Genomic DNA, 12,110 nt, shown 5'->3' with positions numbered 1-12,110 from the left:
TCAGTTGTGAGTTAGAGAACTACTACGAAGCATTAAAGTTTAAGCCTGAGCATGCATATATACTTATACTTAGCAATAGGTGCTCTTGGGCTTTTCTTTGCATGTGGTCTTTTTCCTCAGACTGTTTCATAAGGTTAACCCGCTGTATGGTTTGTGCCTTTTTTGTGTATGAGAGAACTGAGAGGATATTAAATATCCTCAAAAATCCACCAAGCAGGTGTATCTCTTCTGGTGCTGCTGTGCAATTTTGAAGTTTAGAGTACTGTAGATGTTTAAAACAACAACCAAAAAACCCCAACAAACCAAAGCTTGTTACAGAATTAGCCAAAGCAAATCTTTATTTTGCAAGAATAATTAAACTTCTGAACATTATGAAAATGTAAATGTGCATGTGTATTCATTTCATATACATATAAAGACATAAACACACAAATAAAATTCTCACTCCTGGGGAAGATTAATACTAAACAGATATTAAGGTGCTAGAGGGTATCTATCTCCAGAGACTTGCAAGTGGTTGGGTGTGTTGGATTTTCCTTATGTTGCTGCGTTCCTACAACCTTATAACATGTAGTTTCTTAGAGTTCACTCCTCAATAGATGTATAGTGTTATGTTTGTTTACTAAATTATGTAGCAAATTACGTTTGCTGAAAGTAAGAGTTGCATTTATTTATATAGTATCATTTACAGAAGAAATAAAACCCAAATGTAACATTAGAATAATGTTCAATTATACAGCAGAATTTCTTCTTAAGTTAATAACAAGTTCAACTCGATTGTGGAAAGATGTTTCATTTACACAGACCTGTAGCTGGATAAATAAGCAACTGCTTCACTCACCCTGGGTTTAGTCACCAATATGAGAAAGAGACATTCCAGAGAAAAGGCAAGAACTTGGTAAGAATGCTGTCAAAATGTCCAACAAGGTTTTTTCTTCCTAGCCTCAAGCAGAGAATCCATGTAAGCTAGAACTTCCAATACAACTCTACTCAGTAGTGTAATTGCGTGATAAAAGTCTTAATGCAAGCCATTTTATTTACAAGGCATGTGAAAACCAGCTTATTCTGAGCATACAAGGAACCAAACCAGGAACTGGTTCCACTTCAATGTCTAGAATTCCTAAAGCTTTCTCCAGGTGAAGGCTTGAAGTAAGCTCTTTGCTCCCGGTAAGTCAAACCTTTGAGCAGATGTGTACAGTACTGTTTTGAGTAGTGATAGCTGGTAAGTACTAATGTAAAAATGGCAGCTTCTCAATAGTGTCACTAAACTGATTATTAGTGTAGCTAAGGAAAACATTCAGCAAGCTTGCTGAAAGTTTTTCTTCAGCATGCAGGAACCTAAAACTATGTAACTGATTTGATAAATATCTACAGTAAAGACTGAAATGGCTTTATGCATGTTTCATGAAATATGCTTCATGGAGAATGCTCCTGAGATGTCTGTAATATTGTTGGCCTCCAGAAACAAGGTAGCTACAACTCCCCCCACCCGCGAAATACAGCAAGCAACAGGACCAACTTCGAGGCTAAGAGGCAGTCCCTTGTTAATCTTTTTTCTCGCTGCTATTAAAAGGTATCAAGAATGTTACACTGTTACCCAAATGACTAAATCAGTGTTACACAATTTCATAGTAATACCTCAAAGTGGTCTTTGTACCTTTTTTTTTTTTTAAGGCAAGACTCCAATCTGACCAAGGTAACTTTAATGATTCCTGAGTTTCTGGATGAGGCTGTGCAATGTGTTTATTCCTTTTTAGCATTTTCACTTAGCAGAACAACATATTCCCCTTTGAACTAGAGGAGCTGTGCCAATATCTTAAATTTCAAAGTGCTTTTGAGCCATTAATTCAACAATTGATTTCCTTTAAAATATCTAGCAAGTGGGCGATAGCGTCACCTGTTCAGACTTGTTCAACAGCACAGCGGTTCATATGGTAGCATCGCTTCCTTGGTGACAGTTTGGCAAGAGGGGAAAAGGCGATGATGTAAATCCCTTGCTGCATCATCACTCAAGTAGCCTCCCTCAGGTTTAATGGTTACATGTACTCATCACATGCAGTTCTCAAGGCTGATTGTAACTACAGAAGCAATGCCTTTAAGGAAGAATTTTTGGTGGTTGGTGTCCCCCCCGCCCTGGGCAAACATCAAAATAATTCTTACTGTTGCAAAGTATGAGAATTATTTTACTATGTATTTTACATAGTTCTTATTGTACCAAAAGCCTCCTGGGCAGGCCTGATTTTTTTCACACTGATGCAATTACACATTTCCACATAAATGAACAGTGACACAGGGTATGAGAATTAAGCCCAGGAAATGAAATTTAAGTGACTTGTCAAAGTCACATGCCTAAACCTGCCCATATTGTTATTTCTATTTCTGTGCCTCAGTCAGCACTCTGCTAAGACAAGGCAGCAGCTATGGCCAGAAGATATTTGTTTCTTAAGGGTTCAACAATTATTCCAACTTTCTGACAGCCTTTTTAACCCCAGCTCAGCCCTAAATGATTTCCTGACTAAAACTACAGTTTTAAAGATCAGTGGTTACTTACTGTCTAGGAGGAATTTTCCTGCAGGAATTGCACAATACTGGTTTACATGCAAGTGTCTTTGGTATTTGTAATGAGAAACTTCAAGTCTTCAGTTAGCACAAGGAAATGATTCACCTCAGATTTTACAGCAAATATAGTGCAACTCATACAAAGACCTTTAGAGAAAAGTATTGAAGGGAGGTGAACCATGTTATGAATAGTTTGAATGGCAACAACCCATTTGGTACAGATATAAATGTCACAAACTTCCTTTGAAACTTATCATTAGAGTTGGAACTACTAGTTAAGGTTGAGTACCTGAAGAAAAAAATCACTTGTTTAATTGCTTGACTAGCACTAGACCTTTGGCATGTATTTGTGGTGAGCAGGTTTCTACGTTTTCCTGAAGGAAACTTGATGCTAAAGAAATTACTAAAAAATACGTGAAAGTTACTGGATTGAACAAAGCCTTTACTAACACATGGTATTTAAGTTAAAGCTTGAAATACTAATACTCAAATGGAGAAAAATATTGAAACAGTGCTTCCAGATGAACAGAATTATTTAATTCTTTCAGACCAATGGGACAAACACTAAACAGGTGTTTCTGTAGTCTAATTTCTATATACAAGGATTCTTCATTCCTTTGTAAGAGCATCAAAGATTCTACTTGCAAGAACTTTAGAGGTGAGGAGTCTCCTGTATTCCGGAGGGAAACTATCAACAAAGTCTTTGTATTATTTACTCTACCATACTTACTTTTCTCTACTGCTAGCCTGGAAAAGCTTTCCCTTTCTGTTACATGAAGGGATACACTATATTTGATCTCCATTTGTATGCACTCTTGTTCATGTTTTATTTGAGGCACTAACATTGCAACTAAGATAACAAAGTCCCTACCAGTGGCTAGACAGCTGTTCTTGTGACATGAGCTGTTAGATTGCTAAACTCGATGTGGCTTTTCTCACACAAAAAAATTCCTGAAAAAGGTAAGCATTTTCATAAAATGAGTCCTATAGGATGCCTTTACCAGGCATATGCACATTGGGTCCCTGTATTAAGCCAACTGTCCTCAAGTGTTTTATTATTGCTTAATTCTGTCATGTTATCTACATGCTTTCCCCCCCCCCCGCCCCCAACAGCCAACTCAAACTGAGTTGCTAATAATCACAAGCAAGCTCTGTGTAACTTCTACCTACATAAGAGTAGCAAGGGTAGAGATAAAATTTTCTATGGGTTAGCAGTGCAGTGAAGAGAAAAACTTCTCAATCAGTACAAAAAATTTATTTTTTAAGCATTCAGCTCAAATACATGTGATCAAACCTCTTTGACCACAGAAAATCAGAACGTTCCAAGATACACTTTAAGCCAAGTTTTAGCCCACAGAGGATTTTCATAGTTAAATTTGAAACCCCTAGAAAACATTAAGTACTGACACCACTAACAAGTGGTATGTATGGTGCCCTAAAGAGGATTAAGAGAGAGCACAATGTTCCATAGAAATGGCACCCTTAATTTGTATGTTGTGGAAAATTAAGTAGATTTAATGATGAAATAGTCAATCACAAGTTTAATTATATTACAAGTTTACTGTACAAGCACTGTTAGCAGTCTTGTTTATTTGTCTGTGTTCCTCATTACCAGCCAAGATTTTTCAAGTCTTGGGTAAAATGGTGCGAAGTGGTTCTCCAGCTGAGCTCCCTAAACACTTTCCATCCCCTTGGTTCCTGACCCCAAGCTACTGAAAAACACAGGGAAACTCAGCAGATACAATTTACCGTAACAGTTACCTGTATAGCTAGCTAACAGCATTAGCTAAACAGTAGTATAACAATGCTCCTGGAAGTGGTACTGTAAAACCCAACCTACTGTAAGCATCAATACTGTTTTGTAATACTAATTTGAAGTTGAACCTGTGTTTAGGGGGTACAGTGTAGACATCAAACAGGTCTGACCAAGCGTGTAGCAAGGCTACGCGATTACCTTGTTGAAGCTGAAGCTCAGCATGACATTTCCAGAAACACTGACACCCTCAGCCTCCAGTTCCAGCAGCCAGGACAATTTTTTTTTCCTTGCTCTACGGAATCTCTTGTACAGGATTGTTTTGCCAAATGAACTGGCAAAACACCGATATCCTGCAGTCTAAGAGGAGAGGTATGGCCGAATTAGCAAGATAAATACACAGCTACCACCTGCCCCCTCCTCCTGAGGTGAATTTAGCCAACCCTGAAGAATGTTAATACAAATGCTAATGCTTAAAAAGGCAAAGTGTGTCACCAGATACATTGGAATTCATGAAGTAATTAAGATTCTTCTTGAGAACTGAGTTAAGAATGCACCTAGTGACAATTACTGCATTTTTCTCTTTGGCTTTCAAACCTACATCTAGTTTATCCTCAGCAGAGGGCCTCAGCAGTGGACATGCTGTTTTGGGGAAATCAGTGATTCCTTTTCAGCAGGTAAGACAATAGGTCTACACTTCTAAACCTGCAACTCAACTAATAACTTCTGACCTTGAGGGCTACCGTGGTTCTGACTACGACCCTGTTGACTTGAGAGCTAAAATCCACTGTATCCTGAAAAAAAAAGTCTCTCATAAATGGCAGAGTTGTGCATGGATATTAAACCAAGAATCCATGCAAGATATGGCTGCACCTCAGTTTGTTTCAATTTATTTTAAGTTGCATACTCAGGTCAGCCAAGACACTAATGAGTCGGTTGACAAAAGCTTTTCATTCCATTTTTTTACTGAACTGAAGCCAGAAAGATGAAGGAAACCAACCTATAATATTAGCGGCAGCTTCTCCTCATTCCTGGGGGAGGGTACTCTTTGCTAAAAGCATGCATACTGACAACATTATTAAGGAAGTACATGTCAATGTATAGTCTTTAGCTTTTATCCTTTATTACGTACACAGCAAAGAAGGCAGCATTAGACACACGCACAGTGTGTTACATCCATTCCATCCACAGCACACGCACACGCATACACACAGCCTTAAAAAAAGTGTCTGTGATAAGGAACATATTATAAATGTTGTGATCTTTATCTCTAAGCCCCTGAGCTTTTTCCTTATAGTTAGGTGAAAAGGCAATGAACAAGTCTTTCCTTGCTCTTTAAGTGCTTTGTGCAACAATGTCCGCAGAGGTCAAGTCTTTTTGGGAGGAGCAAATGGAGTGTCTTACTCCCATATTCTCAGTCTCTTATTGCCATTTTTGCACCAAATAGTTTCCAGTTATGTTTAGTTGTCAGTCAGCTAATATAGCTCTTGCTCCTGTGATTAAAGTTAGGATCAGTTCTGCAGATCACAAAGGAAATGCAATCCCCTCTTTCTCTCAAGAGGTGTCATCTCGGTGATACTGTAGGACTAGAGAAGTTACCAGAATTTCGTGGGGACTGAAGAGGCATGGATGTAGAACTGGGAGACAGTTTTCTTGGGCTGCATAGGTCGCCATTGTGCAACTTCCACAGAAGTTCTTCATTTTCCATTGACAGGCGTTTGTTTACTTTTGATTCTTTCTCTAGCGACTCCTGTAAAACGGCTTGCTCTGTAGAAAGTTGCCTGCAAACGCAAGATTTACATCAGAACACATAACCCAAGGTGGAGGCTACAGTACTGAACTTCATTGTTAAAGACAGGTTTGAAATTGCATAAACCCCTACTTGGCTTACGACGCAATTACTTCTTACTTCCCTAAAATGAGGACTTAACATGTTGTCATCCTTGCTGGATTTAAACTGGCAGCTAGCAGAAAGCAGGAGAAAGTCCCAATAAGAAACATTCCTAAAGACCAGAAAAAGCATCTGAAAAGTGAGACCTGTCCTACGTGCAGTGACAGATGCTTTTAAATGGCCACGCTGGAGCCTTTGGGTCTTGTTGCAGGCTCAGCTCTACGCAGAAGCTGCATTTCTTTAGGTTCCTTCAAACTGGAAAGAGTTTGCCCATCTGTTTAAGCAACAGTTGAAGTTAGGAGAATCTCAGACCCATTTTATTTATGTTAAATATTGCTATTATTGCCAAATAAAGCACACTGGTCTTTTCACTGATCTAAATTGGGGACAAATTGCTCAACTGAAATGGTTGTAAGTAAAACTAGGTTTAGCTCACAAGCCAGTAATACTTAAATAGCCAATCTATAAGAAGATGGTATATCTGAGTTGCTTTTTCTTCCCTGAAGTATTATTTTGGATCACTGAAGAACTTACTGAGCCTTTACCCCCTTACAATCTGTTCCTGCTTGTTCTTCTACATAGGAATGCACATTTATAGCAATACAAGTGGGGAAGAAAGGGGTGTGTTCTTTTACAGAGTACTACAAAATCCCAGTCACTAATATTTACACAGAATTTTCTTTCTTGCCACAGGAACACCTTTCCCTAGTTCATAAGAACATCTAAAAGTCCACAGATATTTTTCACCTTGAAAGCTCCATGTGTTTGTCCATCCGAGCTTTTAATTCTTCGTTTTCTTGCTGAACCTTCTTTAATTTCTCCATTAAGATTGTATTGTTCTCCAGCTTAGGGGGAGGGAGAAAATAAAAAAAACCGAAAACACAAAATACCACAGTTTAAAACAAAACCCATACACGCACTCATTGAGATACTGACTGAGCTGTCACAGCCATTCATAATCCGGAGTTTGCAGACCTTGTTACGGTAAGTGCAAAAACCTAGAGTAATGGGAGACTGACCTGCTATCACAGCTTAATATTCTGTAATTGTCAGACAGATCCTACTTACCTTATCCTTGCATAACACTGGCATTTTGCCACTTGTGCTGATTTGATGCCAACAAAGGAGGACTGGATAAGGGATCTACTAGTTAACCAATACGTTCTAGCAACTTCTGCCAGTGAGGGGCAGCAGTTTTAAAAGCTGTTGCAGACAGAAGACTGTCTAGAACTAGCATGCTAATGTGACAAATTCAAGAGCTTCCCTGTGTAAACAGCGCTCTCTTGCTCTCCCTGTTGCTCCACTGATTCCACTTCATTGCTACAGGATGTTATCAAAAGTTAAGGAAAAACAGTGATTAAATGGTTGGATGGTCCAAGGGCTTCTATACTGTGGCCAACATCTGTCAGAAAAGATGAAGCTTTACTAGTGATTTACTAGTAATAGTATTCCAGGGCAACATATGATGCTGTACAATACTGAACAACTGACATGAATGTATTCCTTTGTATACAAACCTCTTTCTATCCTTCCTCATTAAAATCTTGCTTAAGCATGTTATTACAACAGTGTTCAAAAGCCCCAGCCGGGATAAGGACCCTGTCCTGCCACAGATAAGAGCATGCGAAATAATTACAAGTTCTGCCCCCAAAATTGCCTTTTCATGTGGAATTATGCACAGATCAGGAGCAAATCCACACAGCTAAACAAGCAGCTTAAGGATAACAGCAAAAATGTTTGATCTAAGCTAATCAACTCTAGATGAAAACATTTATTCCATTTCGTATTCGATCCCTTCGTGTTTAATTAGGATCATTCCCATGTTAATGTTTTCCTGACAGTGCAATTTATCTTCCATAACACTCAAGCCAATGCAGCAGGTAAGGACTTTTTTCTTTGGGGCATAGGGGAGAAGAGAGGGAAGAGGAAATGAGATGTGGAGGCTCCCAGATAACCCCGTACTATCTTAGCAATAGTTTGTGCAAACCAGTAGTTGTCTTAAGAGGTTAAAAGGCCATTTACAGCATCTGGCAATTCCTTCCCTCTCTTTACATTACAGCCCAATGCAGATATAATTGTACCTGCAAGGTAAGTGTGTCCCTTCATAATTTTGTATTTCCTTTTGAACAACAACAACAACAAAAGTAATCCTTGCACGTAAGTCTGACCAGCCCAAGTTCATTATCAGAACATAACTCACAGACACGGTCCAAACCTGCTAGACCCCAAGGAAAACTCACCAGTTTTTCCATCTTCATTAGCTTTACGTCCTGCTGATGGAGTTTCTCATTCTTGATCTCCAGCACTGCTTTCAAACTTTCCAGCTCCTGTTCCAGATACATAATTTGCGGGTTTTTCTGAAAGATTTCCAGAGAGTTTGCTTAGTACCCTGAATTTCAGGAACAATTTAAGTGTTTCTCTGCTATTTAGAAAGAGCAAGGAAACAAATACGGTAACAGCAGTTGCTTGTTCTAAGTGCAATCAAGACAGACAGCTCTGAGTAAGAAGAAGATCCGCTACCACTTTCTCCTCCGATTTTGTTTGTCCTTTGCGGTAAGTGGACAGTTACATTTTCCTTAGCAGCTGTTCAGAAAACACTTTATGCACAAATGAAAACACTTCATGCACAACGTGAAAACCCCTTGTGAGTCAAAAGAAGGCACTAAAGCTGTCACAGCAAAACTTGTTTTGCAGGAGTACCCAAAGGCTCCCTTTAAGGCTAGGAGTTCCAAAATTTATTTCATATTACTCATAACCCATCCCAAGAGATAATTAGAGTAAACATTTGAAGAGTTTTCAGGTGCTGGAGTAATTCGAAAAAGCACCAGAGATTTAAAGCTATGAACTTGACTGTAGCTGATTTTCTCTGTTTTGAGTCTGAAGGTAGCTGGTTCATAAGCAGAAATTGAAAATTTTCTTTTATTATGTTCCTGTTACAGCCTAGCAATGCAATTGCACGTAAACATCTTGCACTGCTGTACATCCATGACTTATCTACAACACAGCAAGTTAGGACTTTCTTTTTTATTTTGACTTTTTTTGTTGTTTTCCAGGAGATGAAGGGGAGAGCAGGAGCGGGACAGGGCAGGGTCAGATCTGACTTCCTCAAGGACCTCCTTTCCAGAGCAAGGAACTATTCAAACACTGCCAAGTAAAACATATTCTCTACATTTCAAAGGCAAAGTCACAGGCAAAAATAAGGAGAAATAAAGCAAGTCTCAGTCCATTTCCAGGTAGTCTGAGTGGAACATAAACAGAAATGAATCAATGATTAAGTGTGTTGTGTAACTAAGTTTATCTTTAAAAAGAAACAAAACTTGTTTTAGGGTATTTGGGTAAGAATACTGGTGTACCGCACTGAGTAACAGCTTCGCTGCTGCAACAGAAACATAAGACTCCGTGGGCAACGCCTGCATTTTCGTGGGGTGTGGGCCCACGAGGACAGCGCCGGTACACTTCACAGGTAACGAGGGTCTCACCGCCTACACGTTTCATTCTCCTGCCTGTTTTTAAGGACTGTGGCATTAGTGATTCTTGTTTAATTTCTACTTTGGAACAGAAGTCTGTGTGAGGGTGGGGTGTATTGTGCTGCCTCAGAGGAGGCGGCAGACATTTTGAACTTCATTCCTCCCTTTTGTGACTTTACATGGAATCTAGGAGCTAGCAAGAAAAGTGATCCTGAAAGTTTAAATGCAGCTTACTGTATGTTCAAATTTAAGTTTTTTTTTTCCCCCTTCTGTCCTCTGCCCCAGTGGTCTTGAAGTTTCTTTTTAAAGTTAAATCTGAGCTACCGCATTAGCTACTCGGAACACAGAGCCAGATAAACAGACTGAAAGGCCTAGATAAGATTTTAGCAAAAAAGCCAGGAATATCAAGTGACACTACCTACATAATACTGGAGAGTTGGACATACACCTCTGTCTTCAAAGGGATAATGGGAATTCTGATAGTGCAGAATTTGTGTTTAGTACAGAAGAATATACTAGGTCAAATCAGTATTTTTCCATAGAGAAGCCTCAAGCTTATATGTCTTATGCTGTCAGAATGCAAAGTGCATTTGGAACTATGTAAAGGCTCTTGACTATTGCTCCTTTAAATTAAACAGCATCTGAGCACGCCTATGTAACACAGTTCAAACTCCCAAGTGCAGTGTACAACACGTTCTCTTTGGTATCATCTCTCCTAACCACAGCAATATATTACGGTTGCAGATTGTTCTTGTGGCACCTCTGTCCTGCCACTAGAATAAGCAGTAAGAGAGAAAAAAAAATTAAATGCCAGTGAAAACTAGGGCACCTTCTACTAAAAGCATCCTAAGTGAGTTTTTAAGTGCGGAATTTTTCTTTGTGGGATAAGCAGTACTAGTGGTATTCCAGTTATTTCCAGGTAACTGGAAAGATTAACATGTTTGTGTCTAACCCTCCCAGTGCATGAAAAACCTCTCTGAGCACATTTCTAACAAAGGAGCATCAGAGGTAACAGCAGCCTTGGGAGGAAAGGCAGGACAAAATAAAAAGTTTATCTAAAGAATAAATCAGCAACAAATATGAATGAATGTTTGAATAAATGCATTAAAGACTCAAGTACAAGAAGTGAGTTTTGTAGTAGTGATGTAAGCCCACACCAATCATAGCACCGTTAGAACATTTATCGACTGTCTAGAAGAAAGCTACGGTACCAATTTTGCGTACATGTAGGTCTTCAATTTAATTTAAACTATAACTTACACCACTGACTTAGATATTCAACAGCTTTATAGATTTATATTGGTAAGGTTAATACACAAGATTGTAGTGCTTGAGAAAAACTCCTGGCAGGCAAGCCACTTACATAAAATATTAGTAAGTATGGGAGCCCTATCAGGCTTGACTGCAAACCTTTCATATTATGCAATAAAATAAACCCAGGCTTACAAGATCTGCTCATCTGCACTACTTTCAAAGATCAAGACTTACAAGACTGGCTTTTTCTTTGGCTATTTGTTTTTGCTCTTCTAATTTCAACTTCTCACTCAGAGAGTCGTTTTCACATTTCAATTCATCAATTTTTTTCTGAAATAAAAAGATATGGTAGAGTTAGACCAAGAACTCAGTGCACATCTCCAAAATGCCTTTTAAGTTTTAGACTGTTGCAATGACCCCAACCCTTAACAAACCTCTAGCAATTCTTGCTTCTCTTTAAAGGAATATTCAAGCGACTTCCTTTCAGATTCATGGGCACTCTTGAGCTCTGCAACAAATTATTTTTGCAGATTTTTAATACCACATAAGACATAAAAATTCTTTTTGAAAAGCAGCAGCACAAAAAGCCAGCCAATACACATATGCACAGATGCAGAGTCAATGACAACATGGAAAGAACATTTATCATCAACTGATCAAAAGCATGTACAGAGTGTCAGATTTATTGCCGCTTCAGATTTGTTGATTGTCCCCTCGCATACCCATTTCATTAGTTGACAGCACATCAATTTTGAAAGCATTCATCTACATGCAACAACTGGGTGAACTGAGCACACGAACCACATCTGACGAAAGCTGAGTTTCTGATGGGAAACACAGCAAAAATTGAAATGATCTTCCAAAACCTTCTAGAAAAACATTTCCTTTCCTACTTTGGGGATGTCACAAAGAGGAGTTTGCTCTTTGATTGCATTGGAAGCGTCACCAGTTCTAATGACGCAAAAGTATCACTGGAAACTTGGCTATCAAGTGGAGTTGGAGGGAGGATGGAAATCATCATCACTTAAATCTATTAGATGCAGTACCATTTAAAACTGAGCACACTCACCACCCCCTCCCTGAAAAACAACCTTTGCCCTAGTATACTGCAAACAGCGTGTGGTATTTCTCAACATTCCCATGTCAGTCTAGAAAGCACACAACCCTACTTATCCTCAATTTCAAT

At 38.9% G+C, this 12,110-nt stretch overlaps 1 protein-coding gene across 5 annotated transcripts in view; it reads right to left on the bottom strand.

Annotated features, from left to right (window-relative positions):
• Positions 1–5,876: 5,876 nt before the first annotated feature.
• The window catches only part of MTUS1 (microtubule associated scaffold protein 1), a 95,484-nt gene continuing 89,250 nt past the window's right edge, over positions 5,877–12,110 (bottom strand). For all 5 annotated transcript variants that reach the window (XM_075709361.1, XM_075709362.1, XM_075709363.1 and 2 more), the window contains 5 exons: positions 11,359–11,432; positions 11,159–11,254; positions 8,444–8,560; positions 6,951–7,048; positions 5,877–6,093 (listed from right to left, as the gene is read on the bottom strand). In XM_075709361.1, the coding sequence (XP_075565476.1) occupies positions 5,877–6,093; positions 6,951–7,048; positions 8,444–8,560; positions 11,159–11,254; positions 11,359–11,432 (602 nt within the window). The remainder of the gene's footprint in view (positions 6,094–6,950; positions 7,049–8,443; positions 8,561–11,158; positions 11,255–11,358; positions 11,433–12,110) is intronic.

This window comes from Pelecanus crispus, chromosome 4 (genome assembly GCF_030463565.1).
Source record: "Pelecanus crispus isolate bPelCri1 chromosome 4, bPelCri1.pri, whole genome shotgun sequence".
Classification (NCBI taxonomy): Eukaryota; Metazoa; Chordata; class Aves; order Pelecaniformes; family Pelecanidae; genus Pelecanus; species Pelecanus crispus.
Note: the sequence above shows the minus strand (reverse complement) of the source record. Positions and strands in the feature narration are given on the sequence as shown.